The sequence below is a fragment of the Doryrhamphus excisus genome, chromosome 18 (assembly GCF_030265055.1).
Source record: "Doryrhamphus excisus isolate RoL2022-K1 chromosome 18, RoL_Dexc_1.0, whole genome shotgun sequence".
In the NCBI taxonomy this organism is placed as follows: domain Eukaryota; kingdom Metazoa; phylum Chordata; class Actinopteri; order Syngnathiformes; family Syngnathidae; genus Doryrhamphus; species Doryrhamphus excisus.
Window position 1 is genome coordinate 6,474,653 of NC_080483.1, and position 26,191 is coordinate 6,500,843.

Here is a 26,191-nt window from a genome sequence, read left to right on the forward strand (position 1 = left end):
TTACAGTGGAACTTGTGGATTTTGCTTATGTGCTTACTTAAAAGTGGCGATGTTGACTACGGCTGTAATCAACCATTATTTTCCTAGTCGATTAATCTGGAGCATGTTGTTTTGATTAGTCAAGTAAACATGTCAGGCCGTAGACAGACCAAATCAATATGAACCAAATGCAAATAGTAGTTTGATTCACAACATATCAGAAAGGTGGAAAAAATGAACTTGGTTTCTGTCAAAGTAACTAACAAAATGCACTTATTGACTTATTTTGCATTGTAAATTTGTAAAAAACATTGTCAAATTGTAAATCGTTCACTGTGTTTGTAAATACATTATTTTTATGTTAAACAACCATTTTTGTGTTGCTTATGTGGCATAGTTTTAGATATTTTGGCCAATATTTGTGCTAAAGTGAAAGTTATGCTTGAAGTGTATCTTTTCAAAATGCTGTTTTCTCCCAGTTGTTGTTGAGAATTGATATTATATTGATACAGAAATATCGATTATAGCGACTATATCCCCAACTGAGACTGCTTGGCCCATGACCCCAGACTTGGACAAGTGAATTCAATAAAAATATGCTTAATGTGTGAAAAACATATTTTATTTTCACAAATTCTGCTAATGTCTCTTGGCAAAGTCAGAAGTGAACGGTTATGTTGACTACTGCTTGGGTTGACGCGAGTAAGCCAGCCCGAGAAGCGCCAACTGAAACCGATTCCACTGTATAACACTTTCAGGCTTGTGACTAGTGAAATCATGTTTTCCTCTTAGTTTAAAACGTTCCAGGGAAGCATGGAAAGAATTGTAGAAAACAGCTTTTTGACACCGCAGGTAAGATGGCAAACCAAGGTTTTAAATGCTTGTACAAAAATAAGAATACCGAGTTGTATAACAGACCATGTCTGGCCAAGCAAGAATAGCCAGATGTGTGAAGGGGCCAATGAGTGAAAGTGTTTTGTATTGTAATTGGTATATTGGTATTTCTCCTATGCACTGTCAAGGAAAAAGCCACATCCCACCACACTGCAGTTATTTCAAGCGTCAGTGGCTGCGCCCAATTACTCCTCCCTACGTCAAAGCAGCAGCTCTGGCCACACAAACGGACGCCTTAAGGCTGGGCGGTACTGTATATAGAGTTTTAGGGTATACTGTCATTGGATGAGACAGTACACTATGATATATACTAGTGTAGATTTTTTTTATTTTTTTCTGCTGTGCGCACATTGATTGAATAGAACACATGCTTTCCAATGTTAAACACACAGGGATATATGTTGTGGATTCAGCCCAAAAATATGGGGATATGTCTTCTGGGCCATATTGCCCAGCCCGAGAACGCCTCCCTGCTGAGACTTTAATCTGTTTTCATATTCCCCTTCCGTTTCCCTCCTCTCTTGTTTGCCTTTGCCAAGGATTAAAGTGTGTTTTTCTTCTAGCTGACCTTGGTTATACAAACCAACTCCCGATCCTCCCTACCCTGTCCAAGTCCTTCAGTTCTGTCCCACTATTCTGTCAAGCTCCTCTCCTCTGGGTGCTCCCACAAAAGTGACTGTTTTGGTTACATTGTAAAAGTAAAGACTATTTATTCCCAGGCAGGCGTAATGTGGTGGAACCGTTATAGCTCGGAACCTTGCTGTGGTTTCAATGAGGCCAATGGTGCTGCTGGTAAAGAGACCAGCCAGCTGTTGTAAATAACAACACTACAAGAGTCATTCCCCTGGGTCATCACGTCACACAGTACGACCTGCTATTAATTAAAAAAATACATGTTTTAGCACATTTTTTGTATTTTTTTTGGCAGAATTTAAGCATGAAGTCATTCAGAAGACTCATTCCAAGATGTGATGATATGTAGTATTAAACACATGTCACTAGGCGTCAGTAATGTTACTGTCATGTGGGGTGAGACACACAAGCACCAAACTTGATTGCCGCAACGCAAAAGGCTTTTATTGCAGGTTTGAATGACCTCACAACAGGCAAAATAATCCCGAACACAGGCTACTGTTGCAGGCGTTACCCATGCCAAGCGAAAACTCAATGCTGAACCCTTGACGTCACTTTCTGTACCCCCCACCCCCTGCTCTACTATATTGAGTAATAGGAGTGTAAAAGTGATTATAGGAGTCTAGAGAGCTATAATAATATTAAAATGTGAATTTAGAAGGTTATAAACAGTTTTCATCTGCTCTAATTATGACAATATTGCATTTAGACATAAGGAATCTTACTTACCAGAAATTCACTCCATGGTTAAGATGCATATATAGTATATTTACAGTGTGTATACACACACACACAATAGTCCTCATTGCATTTGTGATGGCGAGTTCCATTATGTGTTGCCTGGAATTCTGCTGTGTTGTCATTTGGATAATTGTTTTGTAATTTTTTCAAAGGCATGCAAAGTGTGTTTTTACCAAATAATATCAAACTGTGACACCAAATTATGGAGTCACACTGACCAGTGAATTGTATCTGTATGGTTGCACCCCAAGTAGGTACCATATCAACACAAATGCACCATGCTGCCCCATCCTTAGAGGTCATTGTTGATGCGTTAGTGTTTGTGAATATGTGCATTCTGTTCTATTCTATTCTATTTATTTGGGGAAATACACGAAACAACACAGTGCATCTCCCACACCAATCGAAATATAACTTTCAATTATTTACATCTGTATTCAGCTATCTGATCACAAGCCCAAAAGGAGTAGGCTGAAGCAAAAGCTTATAAATGCCTAGCCCAGGGGTCAGCAACCCGCGGCTCCAGAGCCGCATGTGGCTCTTCAGCCTCTTTGTTGTGGCTCCCTTTGCAACGCTTGAATATTTTTTAACACCGCAGTGGGGAAAATGCATGTCTTTGTAATGAGTTTAAAAAAATCCAACTTTGTGTGAGTCCATGAATGCATCCTGGCTGAGTTCTGACTGGTGATTGGATGAGTACGAGGATGAGCAGACAGGATGCTATTCAGTTCTCTCTCACAGGTAAACATTAAGGAAAATACTTTATAAATACTTTTCATACTTTCCCAGAGCTATTTGACAATTCTAAAAAATAAATTAGAGATCATCTAAAAACAGCGGCATTGGAACTTCAGGTATCAGGTAAGTTTACAGTAATGTACACATATATTTATGTAAGTTTATATTTAATGTAATACTAGCAAGAGTACTCCAACTCATTTTTTCTCATCTGAGCTACTTTTATACCCCCCAAATTCCCTCCAATTTTGTTTTAAACATACTATGTTTTGCGGCTCCAGGCTATTTTTCTTTAGTGAGCAAGGGGGTGAAATGGCTCTTTTCATAATAAAGGTTGCCGACCCCTGGCCTAGCCCTTTTTGCAAGATGTTATATTATTATTGTTATTATCATTATTATCATTATTGTTATAATCTTTATCATTATTACCATCATTATAATCATCATTAATATTACCATTTTCATCATTATAGTTAACAATTTTTGGAATTGTTTTTTAAATTATTTAATTTTACAGACTTCATTGCTTCTTGTAGAGTGCTGTATCATTCCATATGTTATTTTCTGAAATCCGCTGTATTTGTGCTTTTATTGTCAATTTATTAGCCCACTTTTTTGTGACATTTACATATCATTTTCTGGATTGCATGTGTCTAATCATTAAAAAAACATTATATGCATTAAAAAACAAGAACTTGAGATTGTGTCTGACCAACCCAAACATCAGCATCTTCTTGTTAAGCCCTACCTGAGGTTTTTAGACGTGTTTATTAGTTTGTGTGTGTCTAGTCTTGTGCATTAAAAAGCAAGGTTTTACCGATGACCAGCCCCAGCATAAGCCAGAACTGAGAAAATATGTCCATGTATAGCTTGCAACAATTGCGGCAGTGTCATGTTATTTTTCTTAATGATTTTTGGTGAACATACAAATTCCGGATTTCTAACTCTGACAAGCCTCAAAACAAGAAATATCAAAACAAAGGAGAAGTGCAGATGTTTATCTCCCCATCAAGGTGACTTTCCAGAAGCGACGTAGCCGTGCTTGCAGTGAATGGAACAATATCATCAAGGGTTGTCCTTTCGGTGTCCTCTCGCCTTCTCGTCTTGTCTCTTATCCTCTCCAGAGCCGTATGACCCATACAAGAAAGTCTATGTGACTTCCACCAGACTCATTCATTTAGATGATTGTTTTCCTTTATTTTCACAGTCACCTTATTTCTCTTGTGGTGGGCAGGATTAGAGCATTTTTATGACATTGCCACACCGCTTTGCTTCCACGATCTCATTTTGATGGGCCTTACTAGGGGGTGTACATTTTTTTTGCCAGCAAATGTATTAAGTAAATATTATATATTATATACCATTATACTGCCATTGTATGCGTGGCCGTTGGATTTCTTTTTTTAAAGCTGTGCCATCTACAATTGAATTATTTACATTATTATTATTATTATTATTATTGCATGCTGCATAGAAGTGCTTGTGCCGAGTCTTGAATGGACGGCTTGTTTCAGATATCGGAAATACTGATCAGTATAATCAACAACTTTTTTTTTTTTCGGACCGGGCCCGTCCGTGTTTATATTCATAATATTTAAATCGCAGGCAAATAAAACCACACAAATGTCACAAATGGGCCCAGGCCAGACTTTTGACACCCCTGATCAAGACTTGGAAAAATGGCTCTCACTGGGTTTTTCCAGAGATTATGTGAAAGAGAAATGCTGTATTAGAATTACAATTTTTTGTCTTTCTGACCTGAATATGAATGCAAATGAGTATGAAAGATACATGAGTATTCCTTGCTACGTTTTTCTCTTCTAATGTGTTCTCTTGCAGTTTTGTGGATTATTAGATTTTTTGAGGTTTGGTTTGGAAGCTTGTTCTAAGATTCTCCTTTTAACTACGGTGAAGGCTGTTTCTTCTCTTCCTGTTTCTTTTAAATGCATTGCTATCACAGAAGTAGTCGATGATGAAACAATTTAAAATATTTAAAAACTGTATTGAAAATCAGAGGTATGTATTTGGTTATAGTGAACTGAACTCTTACCATCAACGAAGAAGATCATTGATGAAAGTAGACAAAATCTATGTAGCAGTTGCCCTCAGGCAAGCGAAATCGAAGCCTTTGTGCCTGGAAAGTGACAGCCAGTCAGTGAGAAAGTGAGAGTCAGGCTGGTGTGAGTGAGAACAATGCATCTACTGTGGCTCCCAGTCATTTTCCATGAGTCATAAGTGCCACCACTCTGATTGTGCTAGGTGAGTGTGTGCCCCTATGAGAAGTTATTAGATAGTATCCAACACTATTAAAGGATAAAGTAAAGGGAGGATGTTTAAAGTTGGCTGAATTTGTGTGGATTGTTTTGTAAGGATGCTGTTGGGGCTCATTTAAACACAGAAAGTGATCAATAGGATTTGCTTTTTTTTGGTGAGCACACACGCACACACAAATACACACCCACACATATAATTGGCATGCTAGCAAAAGCAGTCCCACTAGAGGTGCACCAATTCCCAAATGTATTTCATGGTTTCCTGCAGTTGTGCTCCTCAACATACACACTGCTTTTTTTTCATGGTCTTAAAGGGGAACTGCACTTTTTATGGTAAAAAATGCTGATGGCAAACAAGCATCTTGTTGAGTCTTTGTAGCAACATTTTTCAGCTGCGTATCCATGCTTCCGTCTGTGAATGATGCTGAGGCGAGCGGTTAGCGAGGCGCTGTGTGAGTCTGCCAGATAAATACAGTTTTTCATGTTAGCTGCTACAACAACAATATCGCTATAGCTTGGTTAATATATAAGTCAGTTATGAAAATGGAACACTTTTTTTTAATGAGGGCTTTCAAAATAGATATTTCCCATGACGTCCATTGTTAGCTAGCTCATAGTAACTGGTTTTGTCGCGCTGGAATGCACAGAAAGGGAAAGAAATATGTTCATGTGTCACATAAGGATTGTGAATGATTTTTTTCCCCTTTATTTGGGCAAATATATGAAACATTACAGTGCATTTCTTACATCAATCAAAATATAACTTACCATTATTTACATTTGTATTCAACTATCTGATAACAAGCCCAAAAGGAGTAGGCTGAAGCAAAAGCTTATAAATGCCTACCCCTTTTTGCAAGATATAATCATGTTCATGCCACTGTCTTGTTTTCCCCTGTTATTATTATTATTATTATTATTATTATTATAATCATCATTAATAGTACCATTTTCATCATTATAGTTAACAATTTTTTTATTTTTTTATTTTTAATTATTTAATTTTACAGACTTCATTGCTTCTTGTAGAGTGCTGTATCATTTCATCTGTTTTCTGAAATCCGCAGTCTTTGCGTGTCAATTTATTAGCCTACTTTTTTGTGACATTTACTTATTTTCTGGATTGCATGTGTTATTTTTTTGTTTTTTTTTTAAAAGTGCAGTTCCCCTTTTAAGAGTCCGATGCAGTCCGACTAGCATGCTTTCATGGAACTGCCTAAAGCGCAATCATGCTGGAAAAAAAAACCCAGCATAGACCAGCTACCAGCATGACCAACATGTCTATGCTGGTCCACAAGCTAAACCAGCATACACCAGCATGGTCCACCAGCACTGACCAGCATAGACCAACATCATTTCCATTCTGGTGCTAAAAACAGTGAATGAATGAGGTACAGTAATTGCTTTGACCAATTTGAGGAATAGTCAGCCCATAATGACAACAAATAGCATTAAATGTCAATGCAATGTATGGGAAGGACAGCATTTTATTTCTTCATTGTGCGTGTGTGTGTGTGTGCATATGTGGGGTAGAGGTTGTGTACAGGAGAAATCATGCGAGAATCTGCTTTTGATGGCACCTTGAGTGATGTACAGTACATCTTTGGTAAGACTATAGTGGGGACTGAAATAAAGTATGCATACAATGGATTGACTTTTTCAATAATTTCCCGATGCATACAACAGCAATGGCTGGGATATAGGAAGTAAGGTTCAGGTAATCTACCTGACACTGAATAACATGAAGTGTCAGTTAACACAATTCTGTCACGCTTGTTTTCTCTTCCACAGTGAGAGATGCTAACACTGTCTTCGGTTTCTTGCCACAGCTGTTTTCGCATGAGCTTGGAAGAGTCATAAATCAAAGCTATGATACGTTTCACCTCCCCCACCTTTTTTAATCACATGTGAGTCCGGCTTGGCTTGGATTGCTTCCTCTGGGGATATGTCACATGACACAGAAGGAGGGGTCAGGTGCACCATTATCCCCCTCCGATTTACTGACAAATATGGATTTTCATTTGAAGTGGCAAGTGTGTGTGAATGGTGAACATTATTCACACCTATGTTAATTAAAACTGAGCTTTTTGGTTTGTGTAACATTAGCTCATGTTGTTAAACAACAGTACAGATGTTACTGACGTGCAACGTGCACACTAGAATTTCAGGGAGTTGCTGCAGGATTACCCAGCATGCCTTGGAGGCATTGTAAGCATGTTGTTAGTGCATGTTACCCACATACAATGCTAGTTCATGAACTTACAGTACTACTTACAGAATTGCAAAGGTGAACAGGGATTGCTGATGATTGCTAAACATAAAAGAAATAGCAACAAGTTCTTCTGTGAATGGTGACAGGTCAACATAAACAAATGAATGTGTTGGAAATTATAGTTTTCTCATATTGTCATTGTAATTCTTTCCTTGCCAATAGATATGACCAGAACATCGGTGCACTCAGTACACATGAACCTACACAAACATGCAAAAACCTAAGCTTCTTCTCAAATGTGATGTTCTGTGATGTATCTGTCCCTGTTATTTCAACAGCGTGTAGAAAAGCCGTGGATAGTGTTCATCAAGCTCTGATCCCTGTCTCCTAGCCAGATGGAAGCAGAGTTTGCAGCCTGACCTCCAATGTCAGGTCACTGCGACCCGATTCGGATGTGAACCTTGCGTGAATTCACAGCGGCGGCTGTTATTCTTCTGTCTGTGCGTGAAAGCATCACTGACCCCTGCACTGTCTGTGACACAATCATCAATTAGACCGTTGGAGTGCATATTACGTGCATCTCACACACACACACACACACACACACACATTTTGGCAAGGCATTTTATAATGTAGGACACATGAATATTTAGCACGCCCTTTGAGTTTTTAATTGGATTACAGCATTTCACACTTTTTTACATCATCTTAACATCTGTAAAAATGACTTCGGAAATCAACTATTTTATTTTTTATACAATATACAATATTAATATACGATATTATACATTAAATGAGAAGGAAATGAATACAGTATTATGCTGACTTCTAAACGGGATACTCCCTGAATTTAGTTAATTTGTTCCAGTCAATTTCCACTCGGGTTGGGTGTTATTTTTTTATATACCGGTATACGTAGATTCTTCCAGTGATATGAAATTGAGTTGTTTTAATTCTTTAGTGTAAGGAACGTTGTACAATGTCCGGAAAAAATACCAGACGCACGTTTATCACAATTTGAATGTTTTAGATTTGTATTTTACTTTATTTGGCTATTTCAAAGCTTAAAAATGCATTTTCTTCAATATGCTGTGCTTTTCTTTTGTACTAATAGGCCATGTTCAACCCAAAACTGCATAAATTATTAATATGTTTTAATCATGAAATTTGAAGCTCGATGTGGGACAACTGTACAGTAGTAATCCCTCGTTTATGGTGGGTAATTTGTTCCAGACCCGACCATAAATGAATTTCTGTGTAGTAGGATTCCTTATTTAGGTATAAATTGAATCGTTTCCCGTTGTTAGAGCATGGAAAACTTGTTTGCCACCTCCTAAATACGGTTTGTAACAATATTAGAGCCCTTTACACATGAAATAACAACCCTATAGTCACCTTTACACGTAATACTCAATATAGTAGACATAATAAGCGAAAATAAGGCTCATAGTCATACATGTTTGTATTGGGAGATTTGCTTTTTGTAACTTCCTGTTCCGTACAGTACTTCTATTGCCTCATCAATTTTACATTACTGACACTGAGTGGCCAGTGTAAAATACCACATATTACAGTTTATTGCAGGCTATTTTGTGAACCTATGCCTCGCGATAAACGAGGGAACACAGTATTCCAGCGGCTACTCCAGTTACATTTCATAAACTTTCATAATAGAAAGCGATAGCAAGACTCAAAGTGAAAATGATATTCCATGTCATAGTTCCTAGGACTCGGCTACAAAGGCTCCTTTCAAATTAAAGCCTTTTCATTCCTCAAACCTGCTATTTTATGAGTGCACTGCAGCTGAAAATAGCCTTGAAAGTATGACTTAACAGCTCCCCAAAACACCACAGAATTCCAAACAATAACCCCACACAACACCGCAGTGTACCATTGATCCACAGCTGAAATACATCATCTTCTATGAAGTTCTATTTGGAACTCAACTGCTGTCATGAATTGACAATATCTTTAAAAAAAACAGAGAACCCGAGAGGTTATTGTCATTTTTTTCCTGCCAGCAATGTGCTAACTTTCTTTTGGTAAGAGTGGTACAAACGTGCACAGAATGCGGTAATGCGATCCTGCACAGATACAATTGAGGTGCACACGTGCACACATGCGCTCTTGCAGCGTAGATGTGATGTTATTAAATATTAATGCAATGTGGCAGGGTCCTCTGAGTTCTAGTCAGGTGTGACTTAAATATCAAAATATATACAATCATCCCTCACCATATTTCAGTTAAATTTTTGCGTTTTTTTTTAACAGGTTTATTAATAAATCATGCAGTCTTTTGGTTGAATATGGCCTATTAGCCAAAATATGTATATTTTCAGTAGATGTGAAGTATTTTATGCCTAAATGAAGCGTTTTCAAGCAAAAACAAATGGCTAAATGAACTACAATACAAATATAAGGCATTAAGAAGACACATTCAGACACATTGTAATTAGGGGTCAGTAATGCTACTGGATAAGACACACAAGCACCAGACTTGATCGCTGGAACAACAATATTGACCATGAACCAAGGAGTGAACATTATCTCCGACATCTGTGGGACGGTGCTTTCAGCTAATTCAATTGATTCATTGATGAGATCGGGAGTTTGGTGAACTTGCTTGGTGGTTGGTCTCACTGCGTGAATAACTATGAATGTTTTATGTTTACATAGCAGACACCTATTCAGACTGTTGTTCCTTGTAGGCTGTAGCTAATGATTATTTTCTTAGTCGATTTAAGAAATTAATCGTTTTGATTAATCGAGTTCAGGTCCTAGTTGGACCAAATCCATATGAACCAAACACAAACAGTTCATGGGTCAGTCCACAACGCTTTTCCTAAAACACAAAGATTATAGGACAGCTTTCATGGATGAAATCAGAGGATATTTACAGTACAATGTTAAATGAAATGGTCCTGCATTTAAAAATTAATTTCATTTCCTGGAAAATAAGAACAATTCTGGCATTTCACAAGAAATTCCTTATTTTATGGGGAGTTTCCCATATTTAAAAATTTCAGTTGCATTTCACGAGGCAGAATCTAAAACTATTGTGACTTTCTCGGGGCCAGGGGACTAGTGGACCGTGTAGAAATGAAAGATTGTCTACTGCTTGTCAACAGTAATAGTAAGTAAATGGAAAATAACTGATGTGACTGAGCAGAAGAAATGCTCAGTACTGGTTATTTGGGTATGAAGCAGTGTGCTTTATTTTGGATAGAGGCATGGGCCCTGCAAGCAGCAGCAGGTTCACATACTGACAAAGGCTGTTCCAAACCATTATGGCAAATCCACCTTCAGGGTGAGAGTAGGATGTTGTTACAATCACCTGAAAGGTAACTCGCTCGACTTGTTGCTTGGTGTATTCAGTGGCACATATAATAAAACGGACACTCACAGGTACCCTCGCACTATTGCAGGCATATACCGCCATGTCCATCCATTTTTATGTAAAGCTTTTCTATGAGTTTGGTCCCCTTTTGTAACTGGTATATATTGTTTTAGCACAATTAATCAATTTCATAAGGTCCAACTAACAGAAACATAATCAAACCAAATCCATGTACATAAATACTATTAATCCGTGACAGAAATACAAAATGTTAACACAAAACATGTTTTTTTTAGTTTTACATGCAGTGAATACATATAAATACAGTGGGACCTCTCTTAGCATACACACTGGTTAACATGTTTTTTGGTTAACGTCGGAAATTTACAGCACAAATTCAAAACACTATTGAATTCAATAAATAACTCATGTCAAAACAGGAAGGTGGTGATGCTTGATATTACATTGTGTCTGGCAGTGGCATAAAATATCACGTCCTCAGTGAATGCAAAGTAACCCAAATGTTCATTTATCCCTTTCATTTATCATTTATATGTATTTAAATGCATTTGGAATTGTTTTTCTGCATGTCGAACTGTCATTGTAAAACGATAACATTGTTGGTGTTTTTGGCTTTTTGGTATGGATTCATTAGATTTGTGTTATGACTTATGAAGTTGTGACGCTAACAAAGATTTCACTGTACAAATAAATGATGAATAGAAGCGATAAATGTGCATTAAAAGTTACTTTTACCTTCACTGAAGACACAAAAATTGCCAAAGACACAATGTAGCAGCGAGATCAACGCGGACACCGCCTTCCTGTTTTGACAGGAGTTATTTCTTGAATTCAATAGTGTTTCTCACCTCAAGTATCTGCTTTTCTTTTGGTCAGGGCTGCCAAATATGCCAAAATGAAACCAAAGAAAGTTGTGGCAGCATTTTGGTAAAGAAGGTGACAAACACAGCAAGTAACTCATTGCAAAACACCAAGGTGGAGTCCATGTTGATCATGCTGCCACATTGTGTCTTCAATGAAGGTAAAGTAACCTTAGATATTAATTTATTCCTTTTAATTAATCATGGAAATGCAGTTTGCATGTTTCCTTTTCAAAACAGTTAAAACCGCTCCACCACCTTCTCCTCTTTTTAGCTCTGTGCCGTGCTAGAGGTAAAAAATCAGTGCATTGAAATGACTTTTCCTGAAGCTACGCAGACTATATTTGCATTGTAAGCAGCTCATTAAAAGTCTCACCTTTTAGAAGCTGGCAAAGTGCTGAAGCACGGCTCAAGGCCCAGCACGGCAACACTCACTTAGAAGAGGAATTTCCGGCATTTGACATGTCCTCGTAAAAAGACACGTGGCAACAACAATGTCATAGCACAGTGTTTGTCCTGTCAATTGCTGTACGCCTTTGGGTCAACAATGACAAGTCATAGGGAGGCCTTATTTTAATACAAGAGACATCTGGTTTTACAGTAAACCTCGGATATATCGGATTCAATTGTTCCCACTGGTTTTGTCCGATATAAGCGAAATCCGCTATATGCATATACCGGAAAATGTCTGTTTTACGCATATATCGGATTTATATCCGGTATATGTGTAAATAATTATATTATTATATTATTTATATTTATAATTATAAAAAGGCACTTCCTTGACTATGTTTCCAATGTACCTGGACGCGCAGGCAACGCTGCAAACGCTGCAAATGACGTCGTGTAGCGGCCTGTCACGATTCGGTGAATCGGAGCGCCACGATGCGGCCATCCGATATATGCGAGGGAAATTGAATGGAAATGCATTGGAACGGGACTGGAGATTTTGTCCGAAATAGGCGAAATCCGTTATAAAAAAATCCGATATATGCAATGAATTTTTATTGGAAATGCATTACAGAAAAAATTGTTCTTTTTTATCTGTCCGTTGTGAGCGAATTTCCGATATATCCGAGTCCGATATATCCAAGGTTTACTATACTATTTTTTTGTTATAGAAGAGTGGGCAAAATGTCTCTTTGATGGTAAAGGTTGCTGACTCCTGTGCTAAACTCTCTAAACAAAACGTCCACATCTTAGGTCTGTGTTACAGCTGTATTACAGAAAATTAGTGTTGTATCTAATCATAAGTTTGATCAGTAATTCATTCATTTTAAACTATGAGGGATCTTATCGTGTCATTTGCACACTTACCAGGTCTAATGTATGCCAGCTGGTGCAGTAAGCGTATGTTGGTCATCCTCACTACCTGACGCCTTAAGAGTCACGCTGGATATTGAGTTGACAGCTGGCGCTTTGAGCTGGATGGCTAGCGCTCCCGACTCATTTACTGCGGACGCTGTTTTGAGTCTGCGCGGGACGCAAGGCTGGCTGGACTGTGCAGGTTACACTTTGAGGTCATGTCCACATGAATACATCATGTTTTCTGTGCGTTTTTGGACTCTTGCCACACGCAACCATCGTAGTAGTAAGAACAAGCTACACAGACAAGCGGGGGTCATTGTTCATCATCTCATTTACATAATTGGATAATTGGCCATGAGGCATGTGCATGGATTTTTTTTTAAAGAATGACAAAAAATTGTTGCACAAATCTTATTAGATCAACATTTTTTTCATTACATTGTGCATTTTTTTTCCACATTTGCGTTTTTTTATTTCCTCAATCTGACACAGGAAATAGGTGAAAAGGTGTATCAGGTATATCAGTAATATATGATTTTATTTCCATAATAGGTTGACTTTGTCACTGTAATATTATAGCATTCTCTCCAGCCCAGTTTTCCAAAAATGATAAATTTATTTCGTTTTGTTTCTCAACATATAATTTTTTTTGTAGAAAAATAACAATCTTGAACATTTCAACACTATTGTATTAAAGTGATATTGGTGCATGTATTTATATGTATGTCAAATTATTTTCTGCATGTAAACCTACAATTGCAAAACCAAAAAAACTTGTGTAATCATTTTTGGCTTTCTGGAACAGATAAATTGGATTTACATTATTTCCTATGGGGAAAAATGTATGTGGTTAGAGTACATTTCGTTTGAAATGGGTGTTGGAGGGGCACTCAGCAATGCAAAAAAGGGTGGGTCAACGCAAGTTCCCATGGTTGTTAAACTTCATGGCTGACCAGAAATTGGGATCACATGATCACGGTGGGAATAGATGGTGAAGGGCACAAATGACAGCGAGTAGCAGGTTATCATAAACAAACAGCTGCCAGACAGAAAGCTATAAAAGTCCAGAGTTTATCTCATCGTAATTTAGCTCAGACAGGTGTGGTTGCTATTAGGAAAGAAGGCAGTGTGCTGCATCCTTGGGTTCTTTCTTTGCTCTATTAGTGTATAGGGCACAGGTGTTCAAACCCAAGGCCTGCGGACCAAATTCAGGCCACCATCATCGTTTTGTGTGGCCTGGAAATAATGCATGTCCATAATAATAATGCATTGTCATTTTTGACCGAAGATTTGTACCTCATGCAATTCTCATTCCAACCAAAGAACCGTCACTGCCAGGCAGAGGTCTCAACCCTCTGTATCGTAAAGACTGACTTTTTGCCCCACAAAAGGTATCAAACTGGTATTGGTGGGGGCGTGCCTCAACCAAACGTCTTCTAAAACAGGTAGAATAGTCCGGTTTTCAAGCAAAGCTGAGGTCCTCTAAGGACAACCACAGCCAATGAAAATAACAGAAAATAACCGATAAACACTGAAACAATCCAATCCACTTTATTTATATAGCACATTTTATAAACAGAGTTTCCAAAGTGCTGCACAGACTAGTAAAAATAAAAAGTAATAATCCAAAACTAAAAGATAATTTAAGAAATAAAATAGTAAAACAGATATTAAAATATTAAAAACAAGAAACAAAGCAATAAAAGTATCAAAAAATAAAACCAATTACAATAAAAACAAAGAACTAAAAGACACAGGACCATAGGACTCATTCTGAGTTAAAAGCCAGAGAATAAAAGTGGGTTTTAAGACAAGACTTAAAGCTTTCGATGTTGGGGGCTTTTTTTTACTTGGGAGGGGCGAGAGTTCCATAGTTTGGGGCCCAACCACAGAAAAGGCTCCAAGGTCCACCCTGGTCTTAAGTCTCGTCTTCAGCACCACAAGTTGGAGCTGCCCCATAAAGATGTTTTAGGTGAGAAGAATACTGCCAACACCTTGAAAGTAGGCATTACAGACACTACAGACTATGGAATTAAACATGTGTGAAGCTTGGCTATACCACTGGGAACCTCAGTGGGCAGGGCAGGGTTTATCTGAAGACAAATTATGCAAACATGACTTTTGACATTGCTCTGCTCCATCTCACTGACTTTGGCCCCGCCCATCATACATCCAGAGCCAGTTATGGACACCAGCCTGCTGCTCACTCCAGACTGACAGCCATCTTGATGTGTTTGGTAGCTACAGTCAACCAGTCATGTGTCTCACACTTGACAAAGCCTGGCAGCTTTTCGTTCCCACTCCTTCCAAATTGCTCAATAAAGGATCTTTTTCCCTTTCATCCTCAACAATAATGCTACAGTATCTCAGGGAGGTCAGTACACCCCTCGTGTATATACAGTATGTGGCAACACAAGTGAGTACACCTCACAGACAACACGTCCAAATTGTGTAGTTAGTGTGAATATTTAGTTAGTGATCTAGCACGGCCTTAATCCTCTTGGCCATGGAATTGAGCAGAGCTGCATAGCTTGTTACTGGAATCCTCTTCCAGTCCGCAGTCCTGTTAACTCTGCAGCTCTTTGGTCCTGACTGGGACCTTTTGTGTGACCTATATTTGAAGGTGAAGCTTTGAAGGTGTGTATACTCCAAACACATATCGTGAACTCACACTGTGAAAATTGTACTGTTGAGGATGCAAGTCATTCTCATGATACAACAAGTACAACAGCAGTAGTTTTAAACTCTTGTTTTCTTGCTGCAGGCCAATAGAGAACAAGCTGTACTTTGGTCAGCATGTCCTACAATGACTCCAACATCAAAATATAATCAGAAGCGAGTGTATTTATTTATTTCTTCTTTGCAGCCTGTATCTCAGCTTTGTGTTGTCAGCTGAGAAAACATACATACGGTATTATAGTCATTATTATTAGTGTTAGTACCAACATTTCAGACACTTTTTTCAATTATGTAGGTTTTTCTTGTAGTTTACTGGTTTGTGTTTTTTAGAATGTACCGATGGCCTAAACAAACACGCTACAAATGGTTGGACACCACTGTAGTAAGTGAAGAAAAGGGTGAGAAAGCAAAGACTAGCACTGAGCTTGTGCTTTCGGCTTTCGTGGGGGCAGCAGCGGGTGGTGGAAAGACAAATATTTGGACTCCCGGGGAGCAGAAAGATCAGAACGGTAGCAAAGTGCAACGTTATTTTTAGAATTAGCGGTGAACGAGAAAGCCAGGCAGCCCCCGAGGCTGGTACTGACAGATGAATGTTACTGTATGGGACCATAATCAACTAATGGGAAGAATAAAAATATTCATGGAGTAAATTTACCTTTCAAGATACCCGTAGTGCTTTACAGTGAAAAGCCATTATTCATCAGTGCTGGGGTAGACTAACAGACTTTCACAGATGTATTAATACACGACATGCTTGATATGGAAAGGCCATTGTGGATACAGTATACTCATAATTACTGTATACTTAGGTTCATGTTTTTAATCCAACAACTTGATCATAACTAAAAGTTGTCCTAAGAAGCTGCCTGCCGGCACATACATCCAAACATTGGAGCCCATCACAAGGGTCTAAACCTTCGTGTTGTTGCCATCTCCTACTTCCTATGCTCTGTGAGTATGCCTGTGTGTGTGTGTGTGTGTGTTGCACTGCCACACAATGAGGGTCTTTGTATACCCATGTGGCTAATGCTGCTTCTCGTGTTACTTGGATCAAACGTGAGTCTGTGTTGCTTACGGTGTGAAAAGGATGAAGACCACTGCTACCATTACTTGTGTTGGTGAACTCCAAAGCCTTGCTTTTAAAAAGAAAAGATGATAATGATAATTATTTTACATTGATTACACATTTATTTTAACAGTAAACTAACAACTAAACTAACTGTATGTTAGACGAAGTTTATGTACTAAAACAGTCACATTCTTGAAATCAGCATATGGGGTCATTTTGTTGCAAGCGGCTGTTCTTTTATTGGCCCACAGCACGTCCTAAAATTATTATCATTTTATTATTATTATTGGTATTATTGTTGTTGTTATTATGATTACAAAGTCCAAAACAAAAACCAGCAAAATCACGACTTTACAAAAATAAAGTCTAAATATTATGAGAAAAAAGTTGTAAGACAAAGACAGAAAAAAATCATAATTTTACAAGAATAACATTGTGTTTATAAAATGAAAAAATTTGTAATTTTAGTAAAAAAAAGTTAATAATTATATTCTGGGGAAGCAGTTACCAGGTTACACGTATAAAGCCAAAATATTATAGGAATAAAGTCAAATATGAGAAGAAAATTTACAAGACAAAAGATTAAATAGTTGGAATATTTAGAAAAACAGCAAAAACCTCTCACCCGAAGACAGCTGGGATAGGCTCCAGCACCCCTGCAACTCTCATGAGGATAAGCGGTAGAAAATTAATGAGGAAAAACAATATCACTTTAAACAGAGTGGTTAGTGCACAGACCTCACTGCTAGGAGACCCGAGTTCAATTTCCCACATTCCCAAAACAGGCTAGGTTAATTGGCAACTCCAAATTGTCCATAGGTATGAATGTGAGTGTGAATGGTTGTTTGTCTATATGTGCCCTGTGATTGGCTGGCCACCAGTCCAGGGTGTACCCCGCCTCTCGCCCGAAGACAGCTGGGATAGGCTCCAGCACCCAGTGAGGATAAGTGGTAGAAAATGAATGAATAAATACATTGTAATGTTTGAAATAGAAATTCCTTAGATTACCTGTTACTGGAAAATAATAAGGGTTGGTTGTTTTTAACGGCGTTCCGAGCAACGTTGTCCTACATTGGAAGTGTGTGTTTGTAATGGTTTTCACATTTAATAGTGTTGCATCGTGAAAAGGCAGCAGGATGTTATTGGTGGCTGGTGTAAATAATCCAAAGTCATCTTGTGAGTTAAGAGTGGATTATTTATTGTGTGTCGCCGTGGGAGAAGGAGAGGAGGAAGGTTATTTGTAAAAACATGTTTATTTGCTGCAAGTTTCCAGGGGAAACAAAGGAGACCTCCTCATTAGAGAATGAGTGGGTGTTGAAAGAGGCATTGTGGGATTAATGGCTGTGTCCGTCTCTTTCTTTTATTATCATTAGTCACATTCCATCACTTTTCTGGGAGCACTGAGGCTTGCCAGTACTTGCTTGTCATTTCCTTTGCCGTTCCCCCATTTTTGTGGCGTCACACCACAGTACACCCTGGTGTTCTTGTGCCAGATTGTTAGGGTAATGCTTCCAGTGTTTTGATGCTGTTGTAGAATGCGGGGCTGCGTGAATAGAAAGTGAATGAAAGGCCGGGCCTAATGAAATGGCTAATGCTTGAATTGAATGTGCCTCCCAGGAATGCTATGTCGGAGAACCTTTTGCTTCTACTGCCTTAGGATTGATGTCTCTCTTTTTTTAAGATGTATGTTTGTAGTGTATATAACACCAGGCTTTACATCAAGGCTCTCAAACTCAATTTACTGGGGGGCCGGCTGACGTAGGGTCTGAGGGAGGCCGGGCTCACAATAATGATATCTCGATATAGTAGCAAAAAAAAAAATACTTGCTTTTTCTGAATACAAGTGACCGAGCTCAGACCTTGCAGCCTGCATTTACATTATTCGTCCATTTCACGGACCGCAAATGGCCCGCGGGCCATGAGTTAGAGACCCTTGCTTTACGTGTAACAGTAAAAGTGAAAATGAAAAATTTGCTTCCAAATGACAGTTCAGGTATGATGTGGGGCGGCACGGCGGTCGAGTGGTTAGCGCGCAGACCTCACAGCTAGGAGACCAGGGTTCAATTCCACCCTCGGTCATCTCTGTGTGGAGTTTGCATGTTCTCCCCGTGCATGCGTGGGTTTTCTCCGGGTACTCCGGTTTCCTCCCAAAAACATGCTAGGTTAATTGGTGACTCCAAATTGTCCATAGGTATGAATGTGAGTGTGAATGGCTGTTTGTCTATATGTGCCCTGTGATTGGCTGGCGACCAGTCCAGGGTGTACACCGCCTCTCGACCGAAGACAGCTGGGATAGGCTCCAGCATCCCGAGACCCTCGTGAGGAAAAGCGGTAGAAAATGAATGAATGAATGAGGTATGATGTGATTCCTGGGGCGTCCTCTTGATTCTATGCAGTGATGTCATTGCTGCATTTTTACAGGGGGGGCCTCGCCCTTTGTGGGAGTTCCATTACTGTGACATGGAACTTACTGTATAGCTGAATGGACACTTGAGTCACTGAACACATGAAGGACATGTAAAGTACAGTCATAAAAACATGAATTACTGTAATAAAAGAACAATTCATTACTTATATCCTTGTGGTTGTCTTGCACACTGGAAGGGGCGTTGCATGGGGGGGAGAGAAAGAGCTACTGTATTTGGAAGACAAAGTGTCTATAATGAGAGCAGATTCATTCACATGTTCAAGGATGTCATCGTTATTCTTTATAATGGTGATGCCATTCCGATACTGATATCAAATATCGGGCAGGGCAGCCCACACATGAGGGCGGTGCATCAAAGAAAAGGAAAGTGAACATAAACATGACAAAATGTTCATAAAGTGGAGAAGTGCTTGGTCCAAGCTGTTGGACCGTCATGACCGCCAAGATGGTGTGTTTGAACTGCTCTTATGAAAGGGACAGTGATAACCTGTCTCATTATTGACACTTCCTCCTCCCAATGAGCCCGTCTCTCCCTTGCAACGCCCCTTTGCTGAGTGCAAAACAACCACAGGAATAAAAAAATAAGGAATTTCACATCTTATGTAGACCCAGGACCTCCTGTTTATACTGTTTATGGTATGATAAAGTGTATATGTCTTCTTTCCTCCCAGAGCTTGTATTTTGAAATGTGAAAGAGTAGAGCAGGGGTCTCAAACTCAATTTAGCTAGGGTCTGGGCGAGGCTGGGCCGCATCAGCCACCCCCCCCCCACGCATTTATTAAAAACAGAAAAATGAATAAACTTTGCTTTGGTTCCGATTTTCTACAAGAAAAGCTCTGATAAAACATTCCACTGTTCTCAAATATCTTCAATTTTATTTTTCTACACAAAATAAGATCAAGAATAAAGAAAATCAATCAATCAGTAATAAGTAAATAAATATAATAATAACAAAACGGCAAATAATTAAAAATTAAGAAACCACATAGTTGGTGGGTAGACAAATTATTTTTTTCAGATTAAAATTAACAACGCATTATTAGAGCCCTGTAGACATGACAAAACACGACTATAGTCACATTTATACTCTTTTTATTTACAACATATTGCGCAACTGCAGGGTCTTGAGACACATGCTAACTCGCAAAGTAGAGAGCTAGCGACCTAAACGGTAGCCTCCAAGTTATTTCCTTTAAACTTAAAAAAGCCAAAAACTTACCACTTCCACACGGATTGGGAGGATAACTATTAACAGTTATTTAACCTTTAACATGAACATTCATCAAACGTAATAATTTTTTCTGGGTACATGATACCATACAGCATCCATATCAAACTCGCACTAAAATTAAACTTTCATATCAAGGCGGGGGCCTCAAACTAGTGTCCTGCGGGCCACATATGGCCCGTGGGCCACGTGTTTGAGACCCCTGGAGTAGAGGAAGAAAACGGTATTGACAGTGAACATGGGCTACGCAGTTAGCTTGTCTGATTCTGTTAATGCTTCTCAATCTTTCAACCACTTTTTTTCTCGAGGAGACTGGAAACCAAAGGCCTTTTGTATTTTGTATCCTAGCAATGAGTGAAGATCTTTTACTTGGACCAATTCACTAGAAGGTCCTTAAAGCCCTCTTGGCTTGACAGGACTTTACCGGGTCCTTTTTTACATGCAAAAAAGGACATACACATTAATCTGACAGGAATTGGAAGAACCTTCCCACGACCTTCAGTAGACTGCAGTTATTTATTGTTTTAAAAAATGTATTGCAGTGATTGAGTCCAAACTTGGCATTTGATCTGAGCTTGCTGGGAGTCACATGGAACGAGGACATTGATTGATGTGGTTTTTCCTGTTGTGTTTCAGGTTATGTCCACAAGAACTGCTAAGAGGTCGAGAGGTGGCACGCCTCTGTAAAACACAAAAGAAAACAAATGGTGAGTGGTCCAAGTGTTCATTACGTTTTAGCTGTCTGGAATTAAAAAAAAAAAACATTGCCAACATCATGCATTTTTCGTACTCTGCACCCATATTGACCTGAAAATGCTTAGTCTCTCTCAAAGTATGCATTTTATTCCACTTCGCTATTTCAGCTCCACACAAGAGCATACTCCCACTGTACACTACTAGCCTCAAAACAATTGTCAAATGACCTGAAAGAAAAGATTGTTCAACATCATGGTCTAGGGGCAGGATTTAGAAGCTAGCTCAGAGATTTCAGCTGTCAGGTTCCACTCAGGTGAGGAGTAAAACCACAGGCACAGTTCTAGTTAAGACCCGGAGTGGCGGGCCAAGAAAAATGTCAGATAAGCAGAGGCAAAGGGTGGCGAGAACAGTCAAACTCAACCCACAGACCAACTCCAAAGACCCAAAGAACAGGATCTTGGTGCAGATGGTGTCACTGTGCATCCTTCATCTATTCAGCTATTCTGGGAGAGTGGCTTGAGTGGTATGCTAAAGCACACTTAGACAAACCAGCTTCATTTTGGAATTTTGGAATGCTGTGGACTGATGAAACTAAAATGAGTTATTTTGACATAACAAGGGGCAGTATGCATGGTGGATGAAGAACACAGCATTCCAAGACAAACAATTGCTACCCACAGTAACATTTGGTGGTGGTTCCATCATGCTGTGGGGCTGTATGGCCAGTGCAGGTACTGGAAATTCTCAAGTTGAAGTTGACATGAATTCCAGTCAGTATCAGATTCTTGCCAACAATGCTCAACAAATAGTGACAAAGTTGAAGTTGGGGCTGGAGATTTCCAACAAGACAATGACACTAAACACTGCTCCAATTCTATTAAGGAACAAGTACAATGTTCTAGAATGGCCATCTCAGTCCCTAGACCTAAATATTATTGAAAATCTGTGGTGTGATTTAGTTCTAGTGGTTAGCGTGCAGACCTCACAGCTAGGAGACAAGGGTTCAATTCCACCCTCTGCCATCTCTGTGTGGAGTTTGCATGTTCTCCCCGTGCATGCGTGGGTTTTCCCGGTTTCCTCCCACATTCCAAAAACATGCTAGGTTAATTGGCGACTCCAGAAGGTATGAATGTGAGTGTGAATGGTTGTTTGTCTATATGTACCCCGCCTCTCGCCCAAAGACAGCTGGGATAGGCTCCAGCACCCCCCATGACCCTCGTGAGGAAAAAGCGGCAGAAAATTAATGAATGAATGGTGTAATTTAAAGTGGGCTGTCCATCCTGGGAAACCATTAAACCTGACTCGACTGGAGACGTTTTGGAAAGAGGAATGGTCAAAAATACCTTCAACCAAAATCTAGACCCTCATTGGAAGCTATAGGAAGCATTCATTTCTGAAAAAGGAAGATTTTCTGAATAATTATGTCATTTTTGTTTTGGGTGTCTAAATTTATGGACCTGCCTACTTTTGTTTCAATAATTATTGCACAGTAACCTGCCTTCTCCTGAACTAACACATGCCAAAACAGGGAGAAGTTGGCGGAAAAACTTTGAAACTCCTGTCTTATGGAGTATGAATGCAATCTAGAATCAGAATCAGAAATGGTTTATTGCCAGGTATGATCAAACACATACTAGGAATTTGTTTTGGTGAAGTAGGTGCAGCAGACACATCTATTAAAAAATGAAAATATACAGAATAAACAGTATAAATATATGTACACAGTCTGTTTTTTGTTTGTTATTCCGGAAGTGCAGTCTGATTTATTATTCCTAAGAGTCCAAACTGAGCGTCTAGCAGGGTTATCTGAGTTTAGCAGAGCATACTACTGCAGCAGTATGTGTGCGACTTAATTATCCAGGAAATTGGCATAATCTGAATGAATGTTGGTGAAAATTTGGCAAAATCTCATTTTACAGAGTGTGAATGGAAGCTAGCGGGGGTTGGCTTAATTTAGCATGTGTATGTGACTCGGGCTCATGTGAATGAATGCTGGTGTCGTGAGAAGAAACGTTCATATGGGGGAGTATTTCCCTGGCAGATTGCTCAATCCTGGTGGATACAAACGCTAAACAGCCCCCTCCCAACCTAAACATGAAACATGAATGGAAGCTACTGGGGTTAGCTTAGTTTAGCACGCTTGTGTGGTTGTGTGTGTGTGTGTGTGTGTGTGCAACTCGGGATGGATGAGTATATTTTCACAATGTTATGTTTTACAGCTTTAATATAAGCCATTGCAGCTGCAATCATACCCTGTTCCCTAGGAAGCTAACACGCTAAACAGTTGACGTGTGTTGTGCTTGCTCATGCTGTTGGCATCACACGCTTAACCCCCGACGAAGAGCTCTATAAGCATGGGTGTAAAACGAAGTGTTATTCAAATATAGGTATATTAACAGCCTGTTTTTCGGCACGGCGATCGAGTGGTTAGCGCGCAGACCTCACAGCTAGGAGACCAGGGTTCAATTCCACCCTCGGCCATCTCTGTGTGGAGTTTGCATGTTCTCCCCGTGCATGCGTGGGTTTTCTCCGGGTACTCCGGTTTCCTCCCACATTCCAAAAACATGCTAGGTTAATTGGCGACTCCAAATTGTCCATAGGTATGAATGTGAGTGTGAATGGTTGTTTGTCTATATGTGCCCTGTGATTGGCTGGCCACCAGTCCAGGGTGTGCCCCGCCTCTCGCCCGAAGACAGCTGGGATAGGCTCCAGCACCCCCGCGACCCTCATGAGGAAAAAGCAGTAGAAAATGAATGAATAAATAAATGAACAGCCTGTTTTTTTCTTTCCTTTCTATTAGATCTGCTGCCATGCCTCCGGGGGTGGTGTGTTGTCTTCCAGCCAATGGAGTCCAATCGCTGCTATCTCTTGTGCTGTTGGCGGTCGGCTGGCCTCTTGCCTCCTCGTCTGGTTTGGTCGACCCCTCTTCGACACCTTATCCCACCTTTAGACGAAACGACACGGAATTTGAGCACCTGGCCCTGCATCCTCACCCCCGTGTGGGTCGCGTTTATGTGGGCGCTCAGGATAACTTGTTCCAGTTGGACCGATTTCTCCAAGAGGAACTCCAGTACCGCACCGGACCTGTCAAAGACAGCCGGGAATGCCTGCCTCCCGTTACGGAGAGTAACTGCCCTCAGGCCAGGATCACCAGCAACCACAATAAGCTCTTGCTGGTTGACCCATACTCCATGGAACTGATTACTTGTGGCAGTGTAAACCAAGGGATCTGCCAAAAACGAAGTCTCGAATCTGTGGATAAGGTGTTGTTCTCTACTGAGAGGCCGGTGGACACCCAATACGTCGCGGCAAATCATCCCAATGTTAGTACCGTCGGCCTCATTGTTCAGTCGCATCCTGGCAGGCAACCGCTTCTTTTTGTCGGGCGAGGCTACACAAGCAGTCACCCACCCATCTCCACACGAAACCTGGACCAGGATCCAATATTTTCCTATGAGGAAACTGCAAAGTTGGCTGTGGCGGGTCGCCTCTCTGAATATGACCATCATTTCGTAGCATCCTTTGCCCATCGGCATCACGTGTACTTTTTCTTCTACAGGCGGGACCTGAAGTCCCAGTCACGCGAGTACCGCACGTACGTCTCCCGTATATGTTTGGATGACCAAGCCTATTACTCCTACGTGGAAGTTCCCTTGACGTGTCGTTCTCGGGCAGGGAAAAATTATAATCTCCTCCAAGCGGTTCAGCTCGGGCTATCAAAGGACAGCATAGCGGGTCCAGGCTCTGAGGTTGTTCTTGGGGTTTTTTCCACTCGTTTGGCTTCGTCAACCCGACCCAGTGAGGACTCTGCGCTATGTACGTTCAACCTGGAAGACGTGGACCGCAGGATTAATGCAACCAGAGACCTGTGTTACACACAAATGGGTAAAGAGTCTGGGATGGAGGCGGCCTACATCGAATATGAAGTCAAGTCCCTTTGTGTCACACTGCCAGAGGTGAGTAACACAAGCCTCAATAATTACGTTCAGTGATTGCCACAGGTCTTTAGCATTTTTTGGGTGTCTAATTTACATAATTTGTCATGTAGCAAAACTTTTATATACTTTTATATAACATACGTATTATGTAATTTTCAACTATGTGAAAATAAAACATAAAATGCCAACTAAGATTGGAAGCGGTGTGTAGTGTACACCGTGTCGTACACACTTTGACATATTCTCGTGTTGTCATCTTGCTGATGTGGAACAGCAGTGACTACACAGATAAGCTGGATGGGACAAAGTGGTGCAGGCACTGAATAGCAACGCTGGGGAGGGAGGGATCAATGTTGAGCATTGTATTTAGGTCTCAGTAGAGGGTGACATGTACAAGACCTGGCAAGGACAGATAAAGTAGCCACGGACAAGAATATAAAAATATCAGTCATGCAAAGCAGAAACCACCATTCCATGTATTAAAGAATATACATATATTAGTAATTCATTCATTCATTCATTTTCTACCGCTTTTCCTCATGAGGGTAGCGGGGGTGCTGGAGCCTATCCCAGCTGTCTTCGGGCGAGAGGCGGGGTAGACCCTGGACTGGTGGCCAGCCAATCACAGGGCACATATAGACAAACAACCATTCACACTCACATTCATACCTATGGACAATTTGGAGTCGCCAATTAACCTAGCATGTTTTTGGAATGTGGGAGGAAACTGGAGTACCCGGAGAAAACCCACGCATTCACGGGGAGAACATGCAAACTCCACGGCCGAGGGTGGAATTGAACCCTGGTCTCCTAGCTGTGAGGTCTGTGCGCTAACCACTAGACCGCCGTGCCGCCTATATTGGTAATATAAGTGTATAAATTGGATGCTCCTCTGTACTGAACCAAAAAATTAGGAATACATGTATTACACCCCTAATAATATATAAAGGCACTGTGGTTAAATATTACACACAAAGGTGTATGTTGCAATGTTGGAAAAATATTTTATTGATCGAGTCGTGTATTTGAATAGGCAAAGTACAAATGAGAGGTTTTGTGTTATGATGCTGACAAAGGGCGTGTGCAGGAATGCAGTTGAAAACCAGCTTTTCCCAATGTTTAAATATCAATTGGTTTCCTGTTTGGGAACTCAAGGC

At 40.0% G+C, this 26,191-nt stretch overlaps 1 protein-coding gene across 3 annotated transcripts in view; it reads left to right on the plus strand.

Moving 5' to 3' along the window:
• The window catches only part of plxnb1b (plexin b1b), a 73,571-nt gene that overhangs the window by 12,128 nt on the left and 35,252 nt on the right, over positions 1 to 26,191 (plus strand). For all 3 annotated transcript variants that reach the window (XM_058054224.1, XM_058054225.1, XM_058054226.1), the window contains exons 2-3: positions 21,037 to 21,107; positions 23,897 to 25,052. In XM_058054224.1, the coding sequence (XP_057910207.1) occupies positions 23,907 to 25,052 (1,146 nt within the window). In that variant the 5' untranslated portion in view covers positions 21,037 to 21,107; positions 23,897 to 23,906. The remainder of the gene's footprint in view (positions 1 to 21,036; positions 21,108 to 23,896; positions 25,053 to 26,191) is intronic.